The sequence below is a fragment of the Notamacropus eugenii genome, chromosome 3, assembly GCF_028372415.1.
Source record: "Notamacropus eugenii isolate mMacEug1 chromosome 3, mMacEug1.pri_v2, whole genome shotgun sequence".
In the NCBI taxonomy this organism is placed as follows: domain Eukaryota; kingdom Metazoa; phylum Chordata; class Mammalia; order Diprotodontia; family Macropodidae; genus Notamacropus; species Notamacropus eugenii.
Window position 1 is genome coordinate 318995886 of NC_092874.1, and position 24356 is coordinate 319020241.

The following is a 24356-nucleotide window of genomic DNA, read 5'->3' on the forward strand; positions in this document are numbered from 1 at the left end:
ATTGGTTACGACGACTCTGAAAGTGGTTATTAAGCCTATTTAGAAGATGAGTACGATTAAAGCTGTTTATAGAAATCTTGGGCAATAAACAGTTTAGAAAAGAAACTGGACAGGGCAGCTAGATGGTGCAGTGGAACATCTAGCTGTGTGACCCTGGGCAAATCACTTAATTCCAACTGCCTCAAAAAAAAAAAAGAAAAGAAAAGAAAAAAGGAACTGGACAAATTCTACACACAAAAAAATGAACACTAGAAAAAAATAAAAGAAACATAACTCAAAAACCTAATGACACAATTAAGAAATATTAGAGCAAAACCAAAATATAGCAAAGCCGGAAGAACACGTAAAATGTCTATGAACAAAAACAAATGACTTGGAAAACAGAACATATTTAATTTAAGAATCACTGGGCTCCCAAAACAGCATGATGAGACAAAAGACCCAGAATACTTCATTTTAAGAAACTATAAAATTGCCTAGCAGTATGGGAATCTGGAGAAAAACAAAACTAGATAGAATCCACCCAAAAGAAACCCTAAATTTAACACACCCAAGAAAGTGATTGCCAATTCTAAGGTTTTCAGGTCAAAGAAAAACTACTGTAGGAAAGGAGGAAGAGACAGATCACATACTGAGGAATTCCAGTGACAATCACAAAGGACTACACACCTATGAGAAAAGAAAGAAGATACAGGAAAAATATATATTTGGTCCAATCCCTTCATTTTACAGATGAAAAAACCTATGTCCCAAGAGGGTAGGTGACTTGCCCAAGGTCCTTTGGCAAGTGGCAGATATAGGATTTTGATTGAAATACTCTGACTCCAAAGTCAAAGCAAAGGGAAAAAACCCTACTCTGCACAAGAAAGGGTTATTCTAGAAAGCTGGGCACAATCCTACATACTGCCAGAGTAACCATAGGAAAAAATCACCAAACCTCTCTGTACTTCATTTTCTACATCAGTAAATGACAAGACTAGGTTAGATGACCTCTAAGGTCCTTTTCAGCTTTAAACCTTTGATGTCATGATGCTAGAGGGGAGAAAATGAACTTTTAACAGAACTGACAACTTCTAAGTATTCCTGTTGAAAAATTAAAGAAAAAGCTGGACAGGCTTCAAAAGGCAAATTGTCTTGGAAATTATCGTAAACCACTTTACAAGTGAATTCTAAAATTTAGAGAACAAATCCCCATAAACAATAAGCTATTGATCCCTATGAACCATAAAAATTTCACACAAAAATAAAGGCATAGTAAACTTCTGATGAGAAAATATGGTCCTGATTCCCAAGTCATGGAGAGTTAAGGTAGACAAAGAAAACTATAGACCAAATTCACTAATGAATCATGCAGCAAAAATATTGAATAAAATATTAGAAATGAGACTACAACAATATATATATTTCCAATTATTCACCACGATCAGGTTGGATTTATACTAGGATTGTTAGGATGGTCCAATGTCAGGAAAATGATAAAAATAATAAATGATATTAATAACAAAAATGACAAGTGTTGTTAGGAAAAAGCCTTTGACAAAATAAAGGACCCACATGTGTTAAAAATACTAAAAAGCACTAAAAGTTTCTTCTTAAAATCAAGAACTGGCCACATTTATAATAGAGAAACACTAGAAGCATGATCAGTGTGGAAGTCTCCTCACTAAACTCTATTTTTCTTCTAGTAACTATCAAGAAATAATATTATTCCTGGTCTGAAGTCTTTATTCTGTCCTGAATGAAAAACCTTACCTATCTACCTTGAAGAGAATAGTCAATGTGTAGGAGTCTAGAACTTCGAATCACCAAGTCCAGAGTTTGCCTGGCCTCAGACACTTAGTGGCTGTGTGACACTGGGCAAATCATTTCACTTCTGTTGTTCCTGGATCAGTGATAATGAATTAATCTGAATGATCAGAGAGACCTTCAGTATTTATTAAATCCATACTCTATGGCAGGCCCTGGACATAAAACTGAGGGTGCAAAGAAAGGTACAAAAACAACCCAAAAGCAAACCCAAACCTATACCTGCCCTCAAGGAACTCACATTCTGAAGGGAAATTTAGTGGAGTTTATTATAGAACTGTCCCATCTTTCCCATATCCCATACACACATATGGTCAGGGATTCAGAGTCAGGGGAAGACATTCAGATGTTAGCAAATACCTTCTGATATGTTTCACATCCATAGTAATAATAGAGTTAATAAAGCACTTTGGGGTTTGCACAATGGTTTGCTTACATTGCCTCATCTGATCCTTACAAAAACACTGCAAAGTGAGTGTGCTCTTATCCCCATTTTACAAATGAGGAAACGGAAGCTGAGAGAAGCTAAGTGACTTGCCTAGTGTCACAGAGTAGTAAGATTTTGAGGCAAGACTTGAATTCATGTCTTCCGACTCTGATGCCAATATCACTGTATTCACTAGGTAGCTCCGTAGAAGGAGCATAGGGTGAAACTAGGAAGTAAAGGTTGGTGACTAGATGTCTGAACACCTAAGCCAAAATAAATTACTAGGAAAAGGGCACTGTAGTATTTGTGTGGGGGAAATTATGTCTGACCAGTATACTAGAGTCGAGTATAGTAGATTATGATTATGCATGTAGACAAGGATAAACCAGTTGGGATAATTTATCTAAACATTTAAAAAAGCTTTTCAACAAGTCTGCCCTTTGGGAAAAATCCTTGCCTTCTGTGAGATCACTGATAGGGAAATGGCTCAGAGAAAAATGCTGAGAAAGGAAACAAAATGTAGATAGAGGACAAAACACTATCTCTGGATGAAATATCAATGCTAGGTTCTCTCTCAGATTGAGGCTGTTTTTTACTTGGTATTTTTATTTGTGGCTCCTCAAGAGGTTTAGTGACATCTGGTGGTTACACATTATTAGTAGTAATGACAATTTGGGAGGCAGTGTGGACAGAGGGGAAAGCTTGGAGTCAGAAAGATGTGGGTTAATATTCTGCTTTGTGTCTGGGACAAATCATTTGGCCTCCCAGTGCCCTTACATAGACAGCTCTACATAACCAGAAATGGCAGCTGGGGACTTGCATCAGTGGAAGGAGTTTCCACGTTAGGAGTTCCCCAATCCTGGGATTTCTTAGGAGGTCCAGAGTAAAAGCAAAACAAAAATGAAGTTAATAAAGCACCTTAAGCTTTATTAACTAGCACAAAGCATAAAACAATTTAACCACAGATCATCTTTGGATTCTTGTTATATCCCTGTGATAGAGGTAGCACATGTACCATTTGACAGGGAGGGTAAATGAGCTTGTAAGTAGAAAAGCTGAGACCTGAGTCAATATGAGTTTACTCTTGTTCTCTTCCTACTACATCCCCAGTTTTGTAGATGGCATTATCTCTTATTGATAGTTTAATGCCATCCTGACTGGGCTCCACATAAGGAAGACCTGGGGAAACTGTCTGGCAGATGTGTTTCACTGTGTGTGCTGGGCAAAATTCTAACTCTGGAGTCAATGTTAATTGTTTCCTGTTACCTGAGGATAATGATCCAATGTGTTTCTGGGGTCAAAAAAACCCAATAAAATTTTGGGTATTTGCAAGAAGGTACTGGAAACAAAACATACTGGATAAGTGTAGTTCTCATGGCTGTAGCTAAAGAAAGATATAAAAGATTTGAAGAACATATGGGAGAAAACAATTGAAATGTTGGAATAGTCTTCAGCATACCTTACATTTGTAGAGTACTTAGGGTTTCCAATGCATTTTTCTCATAATAACCCTGTATAGAAGTAGGGTAAATATTATCTGCATTTTACAGATATGAAAACTGAGGCTAAGAAGGGTGAGATGATTTTCCTAAGGTCACAGTGTCAGATGCAAAATATGAATCCAGGGAGCCTGATGGTAAATACATGCTCTTTGGAAAAAAAAAAAATTAAACTGTGAACTTAACAATCATCAATAAACACAAATGCTACAATATGCAAAGAACAACAAAAGATTATCTAACAAAACAATGAACTTCTAATTATGTGCAGTTTATTTTAAAGACATGCATAAGTAATTATACACATACATATACATTTAGTAAGGTAGCAACAAAATTGCTCTGTGTCCCTTTCTGCTTTTTTTCTGTGCATTTAAAAACACTGTATTTATTCTTTTGGAGGGGGGGTCTATTTATTGCTACAGTAAACAATTGTGTTACAGTAAACTTATCATTACAGTAAACTTTGTCCACCCAGAACCCCAAGTTGGCTGGGTTTTGCAAAGATGAGGGCTGAGAGTAAAGTTTATAAAATCATCAAGAGTAAACACAGATTAGTTCACTAAATCTCAGAATACTAGAAAAAGGAGGCACTTTTTGAAACCTGTAGTGTTCAGAGTATCAATATAGTGAAATGCCCAATGAAGCTCAAAACTGATTTAGCTAGATTTAGTGAAACTGAGTAAATGAAAAACCAATCATGGTCTAGGAAATCAGATAAGAAGACCTCCTCCCTTCTCTGAAAAACTCTAGGATTATTTGGGTAGAATGCTACGTACATTGTTAAACATGAGTCAGTTGTTCGTATTTTTTTTTTTTTTTTGCTGGGAGAGAGGTATAACTATCTGGAAATGAAGATTTTAAAAAAAGCATCTATAAAAATAATTTTTTAAAAATTCATATATAACACTGGAAGAGAGAGCATGGCACAGTAGAAACCAGTCAGGAAGATCACCTTTGACATACTGACTGACTTACCTCTCTAAGTATTCTAGGCATCAAAGACTACAAGCTGCAGAAGAGGGGCTGACCTGTGAGTTCCCTATACATACCACTGAAATCAGAAGTACAGTCTTCCTAACCCTTTGATAGATCCAGTAAGGGACCAGGGCTTTGCGGGAAAAATATTCCTAATCATTTGTGGCTGACATCATAATTTGCTGCCATTGTTAGGGAGAGAATACTGAGCTGTGGATTGTGGACTTAACACTTTATGGTCATTCTTATGTTCTATGGTTCATTTAATAAATTGTTTCCCCCTTAACTCTTCAAATTTTCCAGATCTTAAACAAATCTTAAAACAGATAAAAAACAGATCTTAACTACAGAGAAAGAAGCTATCACTGGCATATTCAGTAAGATAATTCAATTCGCCTGGACAGAATCTTCTTGCTGCTTTGCTGATGCAATTTTGTTTTACAAAGAAGGGTGATCCCTCCCCTCTACATCTGCAGAAGCCAGAAGCCAGATGCTGTGACTTTGGTCTTTTCTGCTGGAGCGAGTCCACAGAAAAATATAAATGGCTTCCACAATGTTACACTGCCTAACAAAACATCTAGTCATAGAATCGTTTTGCGTTCATTTCCTCCAGCACTGTTTTCAAACATTTCCTCTCACACGTATTATGTTAATTCATGCGTTTTCTCTTATAATATTTCATCCCTGTGACAGGCACACAAAATTTCTGAAGGCACAATAAAACAGTAAAAACAGAAGATACTGTAAGATACACACGATCTTTGCCCCCAGAGGTGGATAGGGAAATGGCTCCCTTCCCCTGGTCACATTTGCATGTAGATCACAACCGCATACTAAGGAAAACTCAGTTCCAACACTGCTTTAAAGGCATACGGCTCTTTACTGAAACAACTATACCACTGGAGCTTGAAAAACCAAAGGCAGCTGACTGAGTCATTTTAACTCAGTTTCAAGAAGGTATAAGCATTTTAGAACCCAAGCTTCTCTAAATAAACCCCAGTCTGGAACTACGTTATGATGCTTCACACAAATAATGTTCACTTACCTGAAGCTCCCATGTTCACAGATGGTGGTTTAATCTGGTTTCTCTAAAATTGTCTTGTTTCAAGACTTGTAACAAAGGCTGAGAGAAAAGCTGCCTGGAGGTATGTTCCAGTCAGCTTACAGCACAATGAAAATGTAACCACCCATAGCCATTACTCAATAGTCTGCCCATGCCTTATAAGGAAGAAAGAAACTTTTTCTTAAAAAGATACCAGCTGTTGGTCAAAGGTTGCTTACGCTCTAAAGCAAGAAAGCAGATCAGAAAAAACCATGTGGAATCACATTCCAACCAACTTCATTAAGTAATGTAGACATTTATAAACTAGCTATATTAAGGATTATTATATTGTTATTACATTTTTAAAAATGTATAACATTAGTAGTGACAATGAACTTTTGATGCAAAAAAGAAAAATGGGAGTAAATGAAGAGGGACCAAAGGGAAAGTTAAAAAAAAAAAAGAATCAAAACAGAATCTGCAACTCAGTCTAAAGTTTATACATATATATGTGTGTATGTGTGTGTGTATATATATATATGTAGTATTTTTTCTATTAGGGTTATTTGAATTCCCTTTTTTCAAGTTTTTCTGAGGTAAAGATGTATATACTAAGTATCATGTTTGAATATGTAGAACATTTAAGAACACTCCAAAAAGCCTAGAGATATTATTATACACACACACATTAAATAGTATTTTTCTCTACTAGGATTATTTGAATGTTCCTTTTTCCAAGCTTTTCTAGGGTAAACATGTATATATTGAATATATTTTAATACGTAGAACATTTCAAAATACTAAATATATGGAAAATAAAATATTTGGGGAAATTTTGGTAAATCTGCTGGAAATCTATAGATCTTATGCTACTAAAGATGAAGATACTTCATTTTCTATCCTTTTGATATGTGTCACATGATGAATTATTCAAATTGTTAGTAAAGGTAGATATTCTATTGGAGAAACTTTATTTTACCAATATTGACATTGTCAAAATAACACCATCAGACACAAGGAAGTTATAGTTAAGTGGGTGGCTGATGCATAGGCCCTACCAGATAAGGATCTGACAGTTGATTTTATGGTATGCCAAAAGGCAACAAAGAAATTAATCAATCAACAAGCATTTAGATAGTACTTGCTTATTATATGCTAGTCACAGTGCAAGATGTTAGAGAGACAAAGACACACACACACATATATCCACATACACATATGCATAATATGGGTGTATGAGATAATGTGAGAAAGGGAAGAAGGTTCTAGAAGCTGGAAGGACCAGGACAAAGCCTTCTAGCTAGGTGGCACAACAGATAATGCATGATAATGCATTAGATGTGAAGGACAGGAAGACCTAAGCTCAAATGTGACCTCAGACACTTAATTTGCTTGTGCGATACTGGGCAGGTCATTGAAACCGTCTGCCTTAGTTTCGTCTAATAATAATAACACCATCTACTTTGTAGGGTGGTTGTGAGGCAAAAACGAGATCGTATTTGTAAAGTCCTTTACAAACCTTAAAGGGCTATATAGATGCTGCTACAGTAGAATCTTGGTTTATGAATTTAATTCATTCTGAGATTCTGTTCATCATGCAACTTGTTCATATTGCAAAGCGAATTTTCCCATAGGAAATACTGTAAAGTTGGAGGATCAGTACCACATCTCCAGAAATATTCATATAAAAATAATTATTTATAGTTTTAAGTAAAATTTTTTGTCCCTAATGTGTCTGAAATACAATAGCAATGATTAGTACACAATATAAACAGAAAATAAAATAAATTAACCTTCACTTAACCTTTGAGAAGAGTTGTGGCTGGTGTGAGCTAGACAAGAGGGAGGAAGATAAGGAAGAGGAAGGGTTATTGCTTGGAAGGTAAATCTCCTATGAGAACACTGTGGATTTCAACATTGGGAGTGTTTTCTCTTAAGTTCCTTTCACTAAAAGTAAGACTAACACTACTGCCTTCACTTATTTTTCTTTTTTTTGAATCACTTTCATGTTTTGACTCATTGACTTTTTTTCTTTATGTTCGCTTCTGACTAGGAATCATCTAACGACACTTGTTTTTAACAGTTTGCCATAGATTTTCAGAATGCCATGGAAATGTGACATTGCATTATTGTCAAAAATATTTGTGGCTCTTATTGCTACACAGCCTTATTTAGGTGATATTTTTCAATAAAATTTTGATGTTCATACTGCGAATTTTTGTTTGTCCTGCAAGACAATTTTGTGAAAAATTTTTCCTTGTTCAGTGAAGCATATGTAAACCAGGTTATTCATAAACCAAGGTGTATCTATGGTATATCTATATATCTAGATATAGATATAGACATATACAGATACAGGTATATCTATACACACATACACACACATATCCACACACACATGTGCATAATATGGGTGTATGAGACAATTTGAGAAAGGGAAGAAGGCTCTAGAAGTTGGAAGGACCAGGAATTAGGCTTTATGCAAAAGGACGTATTTGAGTTGTCTTGAAGGGAGCTAGGGATTCAGAGAGGCAGGAAGGTTCTCCTTCCTGGGAGAGGAAAGGCATGAAGTCCAGTCATTGAGGAAGGAAGTGTCAAGGCACAAAGAAGGGAATTGGAGGACTGCATGGGAGAAACAGGACAAAGGCCAGTTTGGTTGGATCATGTGTCTGTGAGAAGAAATGATGTGTAATAAGGCTATGAAAGGTAAGGATGGGGTCCATTTGTGAAAGGTTTTAAATGCCAAATAGAGGAATCTATATTTTATCTTACAAGTAACAGGGAGCCACTGGAGATACTCAATGTGGAATAACATTCTCAGATGCACTCTAGGACAATTACTTCAGCAGCTGTATAGACAAGGAATTGAAATGAGGACAGACTAGATAGGGAAACAATCAGGAGACCATTGCAATAATCCAAGGAAGAAGTGGTAAGAGTCTAATTTAGGATAGAAGATATGTGACTGGAGTAAAGGGGACAGATGGGAGAGGCATTGTGGAAGCAAAAATGACAAGATCTGGCACCTGACTGGATGTGTGGAGTGAATGAAAGTGAGGTGCTGAGGACAGCGCCAAGGTTGAATGATGGGAAGAATGGTGGTGCTGTTAAGGTGCTGAGGGCCAGGGTGGAGTGCTGTTGACAAGATCAGGAAAGATCTTTGGGAAAACTGTTCTTTGAGACTGTGCTCATTATCATCCGGAATGGCTCTCCATGACCCCCAGATGTTGCTGTCTCCGTGAAACAGACATGAGAATTACAGAAAACAAGGGATATGTAAAACAGATGTCCTCTAGGCTCACAGTCTTTAAAGACAATAAGACTGGCCAAATCACTGGAACAGGAGACGAGCAGAAAATGTCACATAGACTTGCAGTTTCTGTCTATACGTACCCTAACCCTCAGATCAATAAATGGAATTGGTCTATCTTTCCCGGCCTCCCATGTCTCTTTTCTTCACCACATCACCAAGCCGTGTAGGGACGCAGGCCGTCTGCTACATAGGGTGCCTCAACAGGGACCTGATCCAGGAAAGGGACTCATCTTTCAGCGATAGTGGTCCCCTTGGAAAGGAATTCCAAATTCTGAGTTGTGACAAGACAACTAAGGTAAGGGGAAGCCTCGAAGAACCCCAGCAGGGGCGTTTCACTTTGTCGGAGGTTCATGCAGGCACAGTAAAATCTCAGCACTTACAGGCTTATGGGGAGAATTTACTGTGTTAACAGAATCAAAAGGCAGACTCTGTTCATTAGAAATCAATACTGACAGGTAAACAGAAAAAGTAAGGTTAACTATGGGTCAGATACTTTTAAAGAGCAGAAACACTCAGGTAGGGGCGGATGCGGAGAAGGAGGAAGGGGGAGAAGAGGTGGATTCCTTGTTAGAAGAAGCCTCAGCACCCCCGGAACCGTCGGTTTCCACAGAGCCACTATTCTATACTCCTCCAGCAAGGAAAAAACTAGCAGGCCCTTTATCCAAGGCTCATCTTCCACCTATACTGCTGCAGCCTCCTAAATTGCCAGTGACAGAAACCCCAGATCCCAATAACCCAGGAGGAGTTGCAAGAGAATTCACCCCTCTGGATTTTAAATTTTTACAGGAATTAAAACAAGGGGCAATCAGTCATGGACCAAGTAATCCTTACATTCAGTCTCTTCTAGACAGCATTTCTCAGACTGCCCTATGCCCCACTGATTGGTGTAATTTAGATAAAGCCACTCTTGAAGGAGATTACTTAATGTGGAAATTTGAATTTCACAAAGTATGTTTGGAACAAAGTAAAAGAAATCAAGTCAAAGGTCTAATTTGTGCAGAGGATTTCTGACAATCTTTTCTTGGTTTTTTGAATTCTTACTGTCTGTATATGTATTCTGTCTCTATGTTCTGTGTGAGTGTGTTTGTGTGTTAATCTCTTTCCCATGTTTTCTCTTTCCTTCCCCGTCCTCCCTTCTCTCTGATGACTGTAGCATCAGGGAGGGGTATGGGAGAAAGAGAGAAACTAATCTTATATTGCTAAAGGCAGTTTCAGATAAGGTATACAAGGAAATAATGCATGTGCAGTTTTAAGGAAAGCATAAAAGTTTTGGAAAGTTGTTAGTAAAATTCTCTCTTTCTACCTTCTAACCCTGGCCATGTTGGGAAGGTGGAGAGAACGACAAGAAGAAATCAGGGAAGTTTTTTCCTCATATCAGAGGCAGGTTGACTAGTGTTTTAATTATCTCATGCCTTACCTGAAAGAGTTTTTGTATAATGGGAAATAACCAAAAAGTAGTTATTCTGGTCATATTTTAAGTGAAACATGTCACTCCTAACTGGATGTTTAAGACAGGTCAAGATTTGTTAAATTATTTGGCACTAAGGCAAATTGGAAAAATGTATAGATCTAAAAAAGACACCTCAGTAGAGATAAAGCTTTTGAACTCTCCAGTAGAACAGAGGGGACTTGGCATCACTGGACAGTTGTCCAGAAGTCTCCCTCACTTCAGCTGATAGATTCAAAAGCCCTCTCTTTCAAAGAAGTTCTTAAGGAGTGGACACAGAAGTAAAATTTACTTGAGTAAAGGTTAGAACCATTAAGATTTTTTTTGCCCTGCAGTTCCAACTCATCACCCAGCTAGGACTACAGTGAATTGTAACTCTTATCATCCCAGATTAGATCAAGGGAAGAGAATGCTAAAGAATAGTAAGGAATTTAATTTACCCTTCCCGAGGGTAGGGGTTGGGTCACAGCAGTATGAGATCACAAGTCAACCAGCCCCCACATTTAGTAAGCCTAGTCTTCTATTAATAATATTTATATGTGATGGTTTGGAAATAATGACACCTAAGGTTCACTATTTGTGTTACTGTTGTGCTTCTAAAATGTTATAGTCTTGTACTGTAAAAATTGAGTAACCCCTGCAATCCAGAAACAGTGTTTTAAAACAAAAGAAAACACTTTTAGAAGAAATATTTTAAAACAATCTCTTGTAAAGCCTACTAAATTTTCATTTTCAAGACAATTGATAAATTAATATGTAATGATCTATAAAGCTGAAAAGATCTTGCTCTTTTAATCTGAATTTGTAGTCATTCCATGGCCTAAGCAAAAATTAAATTTAGTGTTTGAACTTATTAACAATTTTTCTAAAGTTTTTCTTCCAGAGTAAATGTAATCAGAGAAGGAGAAACTAGCCTGTGAAACTGCGATGAACATCTATTCAGTTGTAAGGTTCAAGTCTGAAATCTCTTTTGTTTAAGACAATACAGTTATGCTAGTGAAGAGTGGTAATTTATGAGCTATCCAGTCTATGGTAATCTTGCCACTTAAACTGGCTTTTCATACTCAAATTTGTAGCCGGGGTCTTTCAGAATCTTCCCACTTAATCTGGCCTTTCATATTCAAATCTGTTGCCCTTGGCCTAGACTGGCCTTCTGCTCAGGCTATGTATCCCTTGAATAGGACCCATCAAGGCAGGGACAACTCTACATCCAATCTCAGCAGGAAGCAATTTCAGAGGCCGAGACTGTCATCCCTTACCCCAAAAGATCTTGGGTCCTATCCCATACCCAACTGCCAGGGCCTATTTCAGAGGGAAATACACAAGCAGACAGCTTGCTCACACTGACAGTTTTAGAAGCACAGCATTCCCACAACCAATTTCATCAGTCAGCTTGAATGCTTCGAAGGCAATTTCACATTACTAGAGAGCAAGCAAAAAGCACTGCAGTAAAGTCTTGGTCCACGTTGCATTCTGTTTTGGCCAGCTCCATCAAATACATCCATCAATTCTTGAGGATGCGATCCTCTTGAAATATGGCAAATGGATATCACACACATCCCAGAATTTGGAAGGAATAAATACCTTCATGTGACTAGACACATATTCAGGTCATACTATTGCCACCCAATGACTGGGGAATCAACAAAGTTTGTTAATGATCATCTGTTTAGGTGTTTTGCAACTCTAGGTATTCCACAAATTATAATGGTCTGGCTTATACTAGTCAAGCCTTTACTAAGTTCTGTCTGTCATACAGAATACAGCATAGAACTGGCATCCCATATAATCCTACTGGTCAAGCCATTGTAGAACGTCACAATCATGACATAAAAACTCCTCCAAAAACAAAAGAAAGGGGGAGAAGAAGGCAAAAGAATAAGGAGAAGAGCTGATATGGTCTTATATACCATTAATTTCCTGACGCCAGATAGAGAGGGCCTTATGCCTTCTCAAAAACAGTTTCAAAAAGGCAAAACACACCTCACTGATTGGAAAAAAGTGAAGGTGAAAGGGAACAACACCAAGACAGGCCCTGTGTTAACATGGGGGCGAGGGTATGCTTGTATTTCCACAGGAAATGGTGAAGAAACGATCTGGATACTGGAAAGAAACATCTGACCTCTGCCATATGCTGGAGAAGATAAGGATCGAGGAAAAGAGGAAAGAAAAAAGGCCAAGACCACAATGAACCTGTCATTGGACTGACAGGACAATGAAGACACTCATTCTGCTTCTGGGCACCCTCCAGCTGACCACTGAAGCAGAAGGAACTGATTGAGAGAAAGACAGATGGACTTTTTGTACATAATCCACCTTGGGTTATGGGTGGTGAACTGGGGAGGGAAGATAGAGGAGGTAATTATGGTAGCATATGAGTCTAAGGTTTTTGGGAAACAAAACTGATATAGATAGAATTTTTGCTTTTGTGATTGGGAAATAACATGCTTTAATTGTACTGTCACTGAATACATTGGTTTTCATATAGCTAACACTAGCATTAAATCTGTAATTACATGTCCTAGGTTTGCTTTAATGCCTATCAAAAGTGAAGGCTGGTATCTGTCTGTATCTGATCAAACTTTTTATCAGTTAATGTTGAAAGTAAGACGGAAAAGATATATAAGTTGCATTATTTTTTTTTATATTAAACTTATTTATTTAACTTTTAACATTCATTTTCACAAAATTTTGGGTTACAAATTTTCTCCCCTTTATCCCCTCCCCACCCCAAACACCAAGCATTCTAATTGCCCCTATGACCAATCTGCTCTCTCTTCTATCATCCTTCTCTGCCCTTATCTCCGTCTTCTCTTTTGTCCTGTAGGGCCAGATAGCTTTCTATACCCCTTTACCTATATTTCTTGTTTCCTAGTGGCAAGAACATTACTCGACAGTTGATCCTAACACTTTGAGTTCCAACTTCTTTACCTCCCTCCCTCTCTACCCCTTCCCTTTGGAAGGCAAGCAATTCAATATAGGCCAAATCTGTGTAGTTTTGCAAATGACTTCCATAATAGTTGTGTTGTATAAGACTAACTATATTTCCCTCCATCCTATCCTGTGCCCATTACTTCTATTCTCTTTTGATCCTATCCCTCCCCATGAGTGTCGACCTCAAATTGCACCCTCCTCCCCATGCCCTCCCTTCTATCATCCCCCCCACCCTGCTTATCCCCTTATCCCCCACTTTCCCGTATTGTAAGATAGGTTTTAATACCAAAATGAGTGTGCATTTTATTCTTTCCTTTAGAGGAATGTGATGAGAGCAGACTTCATGTTTTTCTCTCACCTCCCTTCTTTATCCCTCCACTAATGAGTCTTTTGCTTGCCTCTTTTATGATAATTTGCCCCATTCAATTTCTCCCTTTCTCCTCCCAATATCTTTGTCTCTCACTGCTTGATTTCATTTTTTTTAAGATATGATCCCATCCTCTTCAATTCACTCTGTGCACTCTGTCTCTATGTGTGTGTGCGTGTGTGCATGTGTGTGTGTGTAATCCCACCCAGTACCCAGATACTGAAAAGTTTCAAGAGTTACAAATATTGTCTTTCCATGTAGGAATGTAAACAGTTCAACTTTAGTAAGTCCCTTAGGACTTCTCTTTGCTGTTCACCTTTTCCTGGTTCTCTTCATTCTTGTGTTTGAAAGTCAAATTTTCCTTTCAGCTCTGGTCTTTTCATCAAGAATGCTTAAGAATCCTCTATTTCATTGAAAGACCAATTTTTCCCCTGAAGTATTATACTCAGTTTTGCTGGGTAGGTGATTCTTGGTTTTAGTCCTAGTTCCTTTGACTTCTGGAATATCCTATTCCACGCCCTTCGATCCCTTAATGTAGAGGCTGCTAGATCTTGTGTTATCCTGATTGTATTTCCACAATACTTGAATTGTTTCTTTCTAGCTGCTTGCAATATTTTCTGGAATTTGGCCACAATGTTCCTAGGAGTTTCTCTTTTTGGATCTCTTTCATGTGGTGTTCTGTGGATTCCTTGAATACTTATTTTGCCCTCTGGTTCTAGAATCTCAGGGCAGTTTTCCTTGATAATTTCATGAAAGATGATGTCTAGGCTCTTTTCTCGATCATGGCTTTCAGGCAGTCCCATAATTTCTAAATTGTCTCTCCTGGATCTATTTTCCAGGTCAATTGTTTTTCCAATGAGATATTTCACATTATCTTCCATTTTTCCATTCTTTTGGTTTTGTATTGTGATATCTTGCTTTCTCATAAAGTCATTAGCCTCCATCTGTGCCATTCTAATTTTGAAAGAACTATTTTCTTCAGTGAGCTTTTGAATCTCCATTTCCATCTGGCTAATTTTGCTTTTGAAAGCATTCTTCTCCTCATTGGCTTCTTGAACCTCTTTTGCCAATTGAGTTAGCCTATTTTTCAAGGTTTTATTTTCTTCAACATTTTTTTGGGTCTCCTTTAGCAGGGTGCTGACCTGCTGTTCATGCTTTGACTTCATGTCTCTCATTTCTCTTCCCAGCTTTTCCTCCACCTCTCTAACTTGATTTTCAAAATTCTTTTTGAGCTCTTCCATGGCCTGAGCCCACTGGGTGGGCTGGGACACAGAAGCCTTGCCTTCTGTGTCTTTGCCTGATGGTAAGCATTGTTCTTCCTCATCAGAAAGGCAGGGAGGAAATGCCTGTTCACCTAGAAAGTAACCTTCTATAGTCGTATTTCTTTTCCCTTTTCTGGGCATTTTCCCAGCCAGTGACTTGACCTCTGAATATTCTCCTCACACCCACCTCGCCTCCTGATCCTCCCAGCCAGCGTTTGGGGACTGAGATTCAAATGCTGCTTCCAGCCTCAGGGCTTTTGGTGGGAGCAGGGCTGCTATTCAGTGTGAGATTAAGTTCAGGTGCTCAGGTTGGGGCAGGGCCTCCTCTCAGGCTCAGTTCCCTCAGGGGGTTTATGCACAGACCTTCCACAATGGATCCAGGCTCCCGCCCACTTGGGGAGCCCCGGTCTGCCGCCGCCCCTCAGCTTCTGCCTCCCGAGGGGGCCCGAGCCGTGGGGGCACCCCACTCCCCTCTCGACCCGCCAGAGACTCTCTCACCGAGAGAGGGCCTTGTGCGGCCGCTGGAGATCCCGTCCCTGAAGCCTGCTCGGATCTGTTCCTCTCGGTGCCGCGGCAGGTCTGGGCTGGGCTGGGCTCCGCGTCTGCAGCGCGAAGGACCTTTTGCGAGAGGTTTGCAGGTCCCTCTGGAACAGAAATCTCCTTCGCTCCACTGTTCTGTGGCCTCACTGCTCCAGAATTCGCCGTGAGTTACTTTATACCGATGTTGTATGGGTTGTGGGTTCGGAGCTATGTGTATTTGCGTCTTTCTACTCCGCCATCTTGGCTCTGCCCCCCCTAAGTTGCATTATTTTAGGCATTATAAGCTTTGTGGCAGCATTGGCTTCCTCTATGTCAATTGGTTTATCTGTACATACAATTTAATGGATACTTTAAGGGAAACTATTATGGTGGTGGGAAACAAAGTTGATGTTTTTGAAACAAGATTATTCATAAGATGTGATTATAGGTTCATTTCTATTTCTGTTACTCCTGTCCATTATAATACCTCCATATATAATTTATAGACCAGGCCTCCAAGGGAAATCTTGACCCCAAGGAAGCTGCAAGTGATTTGGGATTATGTTGATAATACAAATCCCTTTGCATCCCCGTTCCATTGGCTCATATGTATATTACCTCTATCCCTTTGTTTCTCTGTATGGCCACCTATTCATAAGTGCCTTCTCTCTCATGGGTAAGCTTTTCAAACCCAAGTACCTTGTCTCTGGTTACAACAAAAGAAAGGGGGAATTATTGAGGGCCATGGTGGAGTGCTGTTGACAAGATCAGGAAAGACCTTCGGGGAAACTGTTCTTTGAGACTGTGCTCATTATCATCCGGAATGGCTCTCCATGACCCCCAGATGTTGCTGTCTCTGTGAGACAAACATGAGAATTACAGAAAACAAGGGATATGTAAAATAGATGTCCTCTAGGCTCACAGTCTTTAAAGACAATAAGACTGGCCAAATCACTGGGACAGGAGACGAGCAGAATGTCACGTAAACTTGCAGTTTCTGTCTATATATACCCTAACCTTCAGATCAATAAATGGAATTGGTCCATCTTTTCCCGCCTCCCATGTCTCTTTTCCTCACCACATCACTGAGCCATGTAGGGACGTGGGCCATCCGTTACATTAAGGGACAGGAATACAAGCTCTGAGAGCAGGGACTGCTCTTTGTTGTTGTCTTTGTGTCTACAGCACCTAGGCTTGCACATATAGGTACTGATTTAATTGGTTTGAGAAGACAAACTAACTCCTGAAAGACCACATGGATTAAAGCGTCTTCAATCAAACAAGATTCTTTGGAAGGTGTAACAAGAAATAACTTATCTCAGTAGCTTATTGATTATTAGTGTCAGATGAAACCTAAAGCAAGATCACGATTTTGACACGTTTGCCAATGCTTGCCACTGTCAGAAAGCATGTTCAGTACAAGGTCCAAATGGAAGAGGGATGGCCATCAGATGATTAAGTTTTCCAGAGGCTCTTTTTTTTCCTAAATGACATTGTGCTCATTTTCATCACCTTCTGGGACACTGAAGAACGCCTTAAATATCTGAGATCTATAATCACTCAAAAAAGTCGGTCCATTCACTGTCCTGGCAAAACAGAGTGGAAGAATACCTTACTGTTCAGACTGACATGTAGCTGGGGGAACAGCCCATGGAGCTGGTCCATCAGCATATGAAGCTTATATAAATATGAGGAGGACAGTGGCTTAGATTTCATTGGGGAACTGCAACATGCTTTTTAACGACCCCAAGCTTCTTCCTGAAACAATGGTCCACCTTTTCAATCAGTATTCTTCCATGGATGTTACATGGCTCTGAATTACTCAAAGATGAATAGAAATGGTAAACTTGAGTAGGCTGCAGCATGGTACCAATGAAGACTTTCAGAGGAAAAGCAACTTCAGGAATATGATTAGAAAGCTATATGATTAGAAAAGGCAATAGGTATATAGTGAGAGTGATCAATAACCAGTGAACAGGTAGTCACACAAGGTCAAGAGAGGTAGAAGAATCCTCACATGTTGAGTGACCTCCTGTGGAGGACTTACTAAAGGATGAAAAAGTAACAGTTTGTTATATATATATATATATACATATATATATATATATATATATATATATATATATGTATATATATATATATATATACATATATATATATAGTGTGTGTGTTATATTGAAACACTGAAATGAAGTTTATTAATAAAGCATATTACTGCTAGTTGTATAAACTTTGCAATACTTGATACCCCACAACTTTTTAAAGCTACACTTTATTACATCTACTGTAATACTTAATAAAATAGTTCTATTTGTTTCAATTTAATTTGGGAGTATATTTGATAAATTACTGAAAGTCAGCCATCTAGATCTAGAAGAGGCAAAGAGAAATATCCTCTTTATTAACAAACCTGACTGGAAAGATTTAATGTAATAACTGGCTGACTGGCTCTGCACAGTACCCTCTAGTGGATATCACTGTACACTACTCATGGTAATAATAAATGTGCAACCTTCTGCACTAATCCAGTAGTTTTTCCTATGTACCTTCTTATTTTAATCTGTCAACTTTTAATTTTTCATTCCTGCTTGAATTCTTAATTCTGATTGGATTTTTTATATATAGGTAGTTGCATATTCTTCACAAAAGTTGGATTTAATGCCTTTTCTTAGCAGGGCAATTTTTCAGCTTTTATTTTTCTATTGTGAAAAATGATTTTTCTTGGTAATCATTATCTTGGAAACTCAGAGCTCCCTCCCATCTCCCTTTCTTCCAAAATTCAGTTTCCTGCTCATTGTGTTGCCCAGATAAGTCTGGGGAAATGTTGACTCCTCCCTGTTGTCTAGATGGTGATACGGAAACTAATGCCTCTTTGACCAAGAGTAAGTCACCCAAGTCCCTCTAAGACCCTCATTTTAATATAGCCTTTCTCCTAGTGTGTTAACTAATCAGAGTTGATTTGCAACCCCAGGGGACACCTAATCTTCTAAGGATACATAAGCATACATACCCCAATCCCCAAATGGAGCCAGTTCTAGACTAGCTCCCTTAGTGGGGCCCAGTTCTGGACTATAACTCTCCTGCAATGTGTATGTGTGTCATCAGCTTGAGAGAAATTAAAAACATGGACCCAAACTAATTTTGCTTGTTTTTTTCTTAGAACAAATTCTGTGAGGTTGACACTATCAACAACCAGCACAGTGCCTTGCCCACAGAAAGCAGGCACTAGATGCTTTCTCAATTAAGTTGATTTGATAAAGCAAAACACATCCTTAAAAGTCAGTCAACAATCTGTGAACTAATCTAACCATATGCCCAAAGGGCTATAAAATTCTGCATAACTTCTGATCCAGCAATACCACTACCAAATCCAAAAAAGATTAAAGAAAAAGAAACAGTATCTATCAAGATATTTATAACTTCTCTTTTGTAGTGGCAAAGAACTGGAAACTGTGGGTATAGCCATCATTTGGGGAATGGATAAAAAAATTATGGTACGTGATTATGATGGAATACTACTATTCTGCAGAAAAAGAAAAGAGGTTTCAGAAAAACCTGGGAAGTCATATGAACTGATGCAAAGTAAAGTAAGCAGAACCAGGAAAACATTCTACACAGTAACAGCAACACTGAGATGATGATGATCAACTATAAAAGACTTAGCTACTCTGATCAATACAATGATCCATGAAAAATTCAAAAAACTCATAATGAAAAATGCTATCCACCTCCAGAGACAGAACCAATGAACTCTGAGTACAGAGTGAAGCACACCTTTTTCGTCACTCTCTTTATATTTTTTGCCTTTTTTGGCAAACATGGCTAATGTGGAAATATGTTTTGCATGACTACATATGTATAATGGGTAGCATATTTTTTGCCTTCTCAATGTGATGGGGCAAGAGTGGAGGAGGGAGAGAATTTGGAACTGAAAAAAAAAAAAAACAAACGTTTTTTAAGTTCCCATTGTTAAGTACAAAGAATGGGAGAAGATAGTACTTGTTATCAGGAACTCACGGGTCTAGATAGGAGATGATATGCAAACAATTCTGGACAGAATATGTGTGTGTGTGTGTGTGTGTGTGTACATATATATGTATATGTGGTAAGTTGTAAGGCATTAGAATTAAAGAGCATTGAGAAAGGCTTCTTTTAGAAAGTCAGGTTTTAATTGGGACTTGAAGGAAACAAGCAAAGCAAAGAGGCAGAGATGAGGAGGGTAATAATTCTAGGCCAGGAAAAATGTTCAGAATAGGGAATGGAGTGTCTTCTGTAAGGGATAGTAAGGATGTCTGTCACTGGATCACAGGCTATGTGAGAGTGAGTTAGGGTATAAGAAAACTAGGAAGGTAGGAGGGGACAAGGGTTTGGCTTTAAAAGCCGAACAGAGGATTTTATATTTAATCCTGAAAGTAATAGAGAGTCACTGAACTTTTTTGACTGGGGGAGGAAGGGAATGTGACATGGTCAATCCTTTACTTTAAGAAGATTGAGTGGAATGGAGTGGGAAGAGACTTATAGCTGGGACTCTGAGGTAAAAGGCTGTTACAATAGTCTAGTAATGACATGATGAGGGTCTGCATTAGGGTTTCAGTAATGTCAGAAGAGAGAAATATGCAAGAAATATTATTACAAGAGATGTTACAAAGATAAAATTAACAGGCCTTGTCAAAAGACTGGATATAGGGGTGGTGGTGACAGAGTGTGAGGAGTCAAGGATGGAGCCTAGTTTGATTGGGAGGATGGAGCTACCCTCAACAGTAATAGGGAAGTTCAGAAGTGGGGAGAGATTTTTTTTGGGGGGGCAGATAGTTCAGTTTTGGATATGTTGAATTTAAGATGTCTATAGGACATTCAGTTCTAGATGCCCAGTAGGCAGTTGGAGATATGAGACTGGAGGTTTGGAGAGAAGTCAGGGCTAGACAATTAAATCTGAGGATCATCAGCACAGAGAAAGATAATAATGGAATCCATGGGAGCTGATGCAAAATAGTATATAGAGAGAAGAGATGAAAGCTCAGGACAGAGCCCTGGGAGACACTGTTAATGAGTGAGACCTAAATGAAGATCCAGCAAAGGAAACTGGGAAGTGATCGATTCATGTACAATTAGCTTACAGCAAAGACATTTAATCAATTAAAATAGTAAGAACACAACAGAACATCCCTCCCCCCAAACATTCTCTCAGAACTACATATACTATTAATGGGAAGAGTAGATGCATACAGGGATCCCGCCTGAGGGTCATACGGGTTGTCTTCTCAGTTCTACTCTATTTAGACAACAATACTCCTTCTGACAAGAGTAGGGATGTTTTCTGGTGATGTCATCACAATGTGTTTGGTAAGTCTACTCCTCAATAGGTGCTATGTCTCCACGGAGTGTGCTGCTCTGCCAATTTCAGATGAAATTGTGGTGGTTGCTAGGTGCATAGTGGGATACTGCTGGGTACTGCACCCTGCCATTAGCTTCTGAGCTTCATTTCTTCAGTCTGTCTGCTGACCCATTTCAACTCCAGGCTCCTAGAATATAGTGGCTAGAACCTCTTCCCAATATGGGCAAGCTTGATAGTTTTTTAGTCAGAGTGACTATGTTGTCCTCCGTTTTCAAAGAGGACCAATGACATTACCAGGGATGTCTTAACTTGTGCGTGAATTAGATTTAAGTGAGGCAGAGTTACAAAAAGTCCTTAGCCTTACTCTCTCTTCCAGACCTGACAAAGTCTAGTGCTAAGACAAAACACAGGCGACCAGCAATGACCTGGAAAGTAGTGGATGGGGACCAAGCTCCAAGTACTCCACAGTGCCTGCTTCCACTCTCTTCATGGCTGTTGAAGCAAACTGTTTTCTTCTGCCCATTACATACTTGGAGGTAGACATTTGTAAAAGCAAGGACCCTGACATACAGAGGAGGGCTTGGTATCACAGGTTTTGATCTGCCTTTCTAAAAGGAAAGGCAACTTTCGAGGGGTCAACAATCACTTTGATCAAACACATATATCATTCACTTAGTTCAGAGGAAAATGTGAGCACCCGAAGTTTACAGAGAAAATACAGAGAAATCAAGATCAACAGACAATACTTCTGACTGCCTAAGAATAAGCAATACATACATGACAGATCAACAGAGAGATTCAACTGTTTACATACATACATAGTTACCAGAGAGAGAAGCACCAACATCTGGGTTTTTAAAGTCGAGGGGCTGCTTAGCAGCTTCCCAGAGTCTCATCTGGCACACAAACCTTCCAAAAACTAAACCCTAAAGTAAAATCTCACCTCAGAGTACTTATACATTTTTCAGAGCCAGAGGGCATCACATAACCTTTGAGAACCAGTACCTCATTAGAAAAATTAACAAAAGGTGTGGGCCTTCCTACAAATCTTCCCTAATCAAACTTCCCTTAATAGGCAGGCCTATTAATGGGTGGGGAAGATCTTCTCATTAAGAAGCAAAATTATATTAACAATAAGCAAAAATGCATTATCAATACAACACTGCCCTAACTTATTGATGGGTTTGAGTTCTGGAAGGGATAAATAGCATGTACAGCAGCCACATCCCAGCAAAAACCTCTCAGCAGACAGCTTAAACCAGGCTGAGGGTGACTGGGAAGGCACGAGAGCTTTGTCCACTATCCAAAACCCGGGCAAACATGCCATCATGAAATTGACTTACAATACTGATGAATTTCTCCAGGCAGTCAAATATTGACATAATTTTCCATAAGCTCTCATGACTAACACTGTCAAAGGCCTTGGTCAGATCTATAAATGTTGTGTACAGACCTCTTTCTGCTCCTGATATTTCTCCTGGAGTTTTCAGGCAGCAAATACCATATCGACTGTTCCTCGGCCCTTTCTGAAGCCACACTGGCTCTCAGGTACATCTCCATCTTCCAGGTGAAGGCTGTCAGCCTACCAAGGAGGACTCTAGCAAGAATTTTGCCAGCAATGACTAAGAGAGAGAACTCCCTGTGATTGTCACAGGACAATCTATTCCCTTTATCTTTATAGAGATGGACAATGGAGGCATTCTTGAACTCCTGGGGTAGAACTCCCTGTTGTCATATAACCTGGAAAATTTCAGTCAGCTTTTGTATAACCAATGGTCCCCCTACCTTGTAAATCTCAGCTGGAATACAATCAGCACCAAGTGCTTTGCCACATGAAAGGAGCCTAATGGCCCTCGAAACCTCTTCTTCTGTTGGAAGTTCAGCTAAGGAGGGATTGACTTCAACCTGAGGTAAATGGTCAATGGCCTCATCATTGATTGATGATGGTCTGTTGAGAACACTATAGAAGTGTTCAACCCATCTCTCTAGGATCATGTCCTTAGCATTAATCAATGGGGGGGATCTATCAGCACTGAGTAGTTGTGATGCACCATAGGTTTTTGGTCCAAAAACAGCTTTCAGGAAATTACAAAAGCACTTTAGATTGTTACTATCAGCATAAAACTGAATTTCATCTCCCTTACTGAGCCAGGAATCCTGCATCTCTCTAAGCTTTGCTTGTACTTTGCTTTTAATGGAATTAAATGCTATCTTCTTAGAGATGGATGAACTATCCTGCTGGTATATCCTGTGGAATTCTCACTTTTTGTTTAGCAGCTTCTGAATTTCCCCATCATGTTTGCGAGTGTTCTGACCCAGATGAGCAAATGCAGTGCTATACACCAAATCTCTGAAAATTGCCTACTCCTTTTCTGCTCCACTGCTGCCAACTGTGTGTTCGTTCAACTTTCCCTCCAAGTTAGCAACAAACTGCTCAGGCTCAGAGAAGTGCTTTAATTTGTTGACACTGATACTTCTGGAAGTCAATTTGTCTTGGGGGCAGCACTTTTGATGAATGCGAATATTTAGCTTGGAAAGAATGTCTATGATCAGTCCAGCACTCTGCACCACACATTGCCGTTGTCACTCTCATATCTTGTCTGTCTCTTCTCTTTACAATAACATAGTCTATTAGATGCCAAAGTTTGCTGCAAGGGTGCATCCATGAAATTTTACTGCGTTCAGGTAAACAGAAAACAGTATTGGTGATAAGAAGGTCATACGATACACAAATCTTCAGCAACAAATGACCATTGCTGTTGCTGTTCCCAACTCCATTCCTCCCTAGGACTCCCTGCCACGTCTGGCAGTCTGAGCCTACTCTAGCATTAAAGTTACTTAGAATTATAAGCTTGTCCTCTTTTGGAACATTGATTATAAGTGTCTTTATAAAATTTTTCTTTGATCTCATCAGGATTCATCATGGTAGGAGCACAGGCACTGATGATGGTAGCATGGTGTTTTCCTGTAAGTGGCAATCACATTGTCATGAGCCTGTCATTCACTCCTTTTGGCAGGCATACCAACTTGCTGACTAGATTAGTTTTGATTGCAAAACCTATACCAGCTTCTTCATGGCGCTCCCCTTCACTGTGCCCACTCCAAAAAAATGTGTATCCAGCTCCAACTTTAGTAAGCTGGCCTTCATTTGTCAACCTTGTTTCACTCAGGGATTCTATTTGGATGCGATACCTGTTGAGTTCTCTTGCAACAAGACCAGATCGTCTTTCAGGTCTACTGGATTTCTGTTTTGTCTATAAGTGTGCACATGTTCCATGTGCTGATAGTGAGTGAAATCATCTTTGCAGATGTTTTTGTACATTTTGTACATTTTTCTGGTTTTCAACCACATAGTGGGATTCCTTGCCTGCTGCGATAATCAGACAATCAGATAATGCAGACAATGTTTAGGGCACCTTTCTAGCTC

The 24356-nt window shown here is 39.1% G+C and overlaps 1 protein-coding gene across 3 annotated transcripts in view; it reads right to left on the bottom strand.

Annotated features, from left to right (window-relative positions):
- The window catches only part of GLIPR2 (GLI pathogenesis related 2), a 73417-nt gene that overhangs the window by 36483 nt on the left and 12578 nt on the right, over window positions 1-24356 (bottom strand). Inside the window, exon 1 of one of the 3 annotated variants that reach the window (XM_072596810.1) lies at window positions 5756-5929. The exons of 1 other annotated variant lie outside the window; for it this stretch is intronic. In XM_072596810.1, the coding sequence (XP_072452911.1) occupies window positions 5756-5768 (13 nt within the window). In that variant the 5' untranslated portion in view covers window positions 5769-5929. Of the gene's footprint in view, window positions 1-5755; window positions 5930-24356 lie in introns of those variants that run through there. One more of the 3 variants, XM_072596809.1, reaches the window with a different exon arrangement.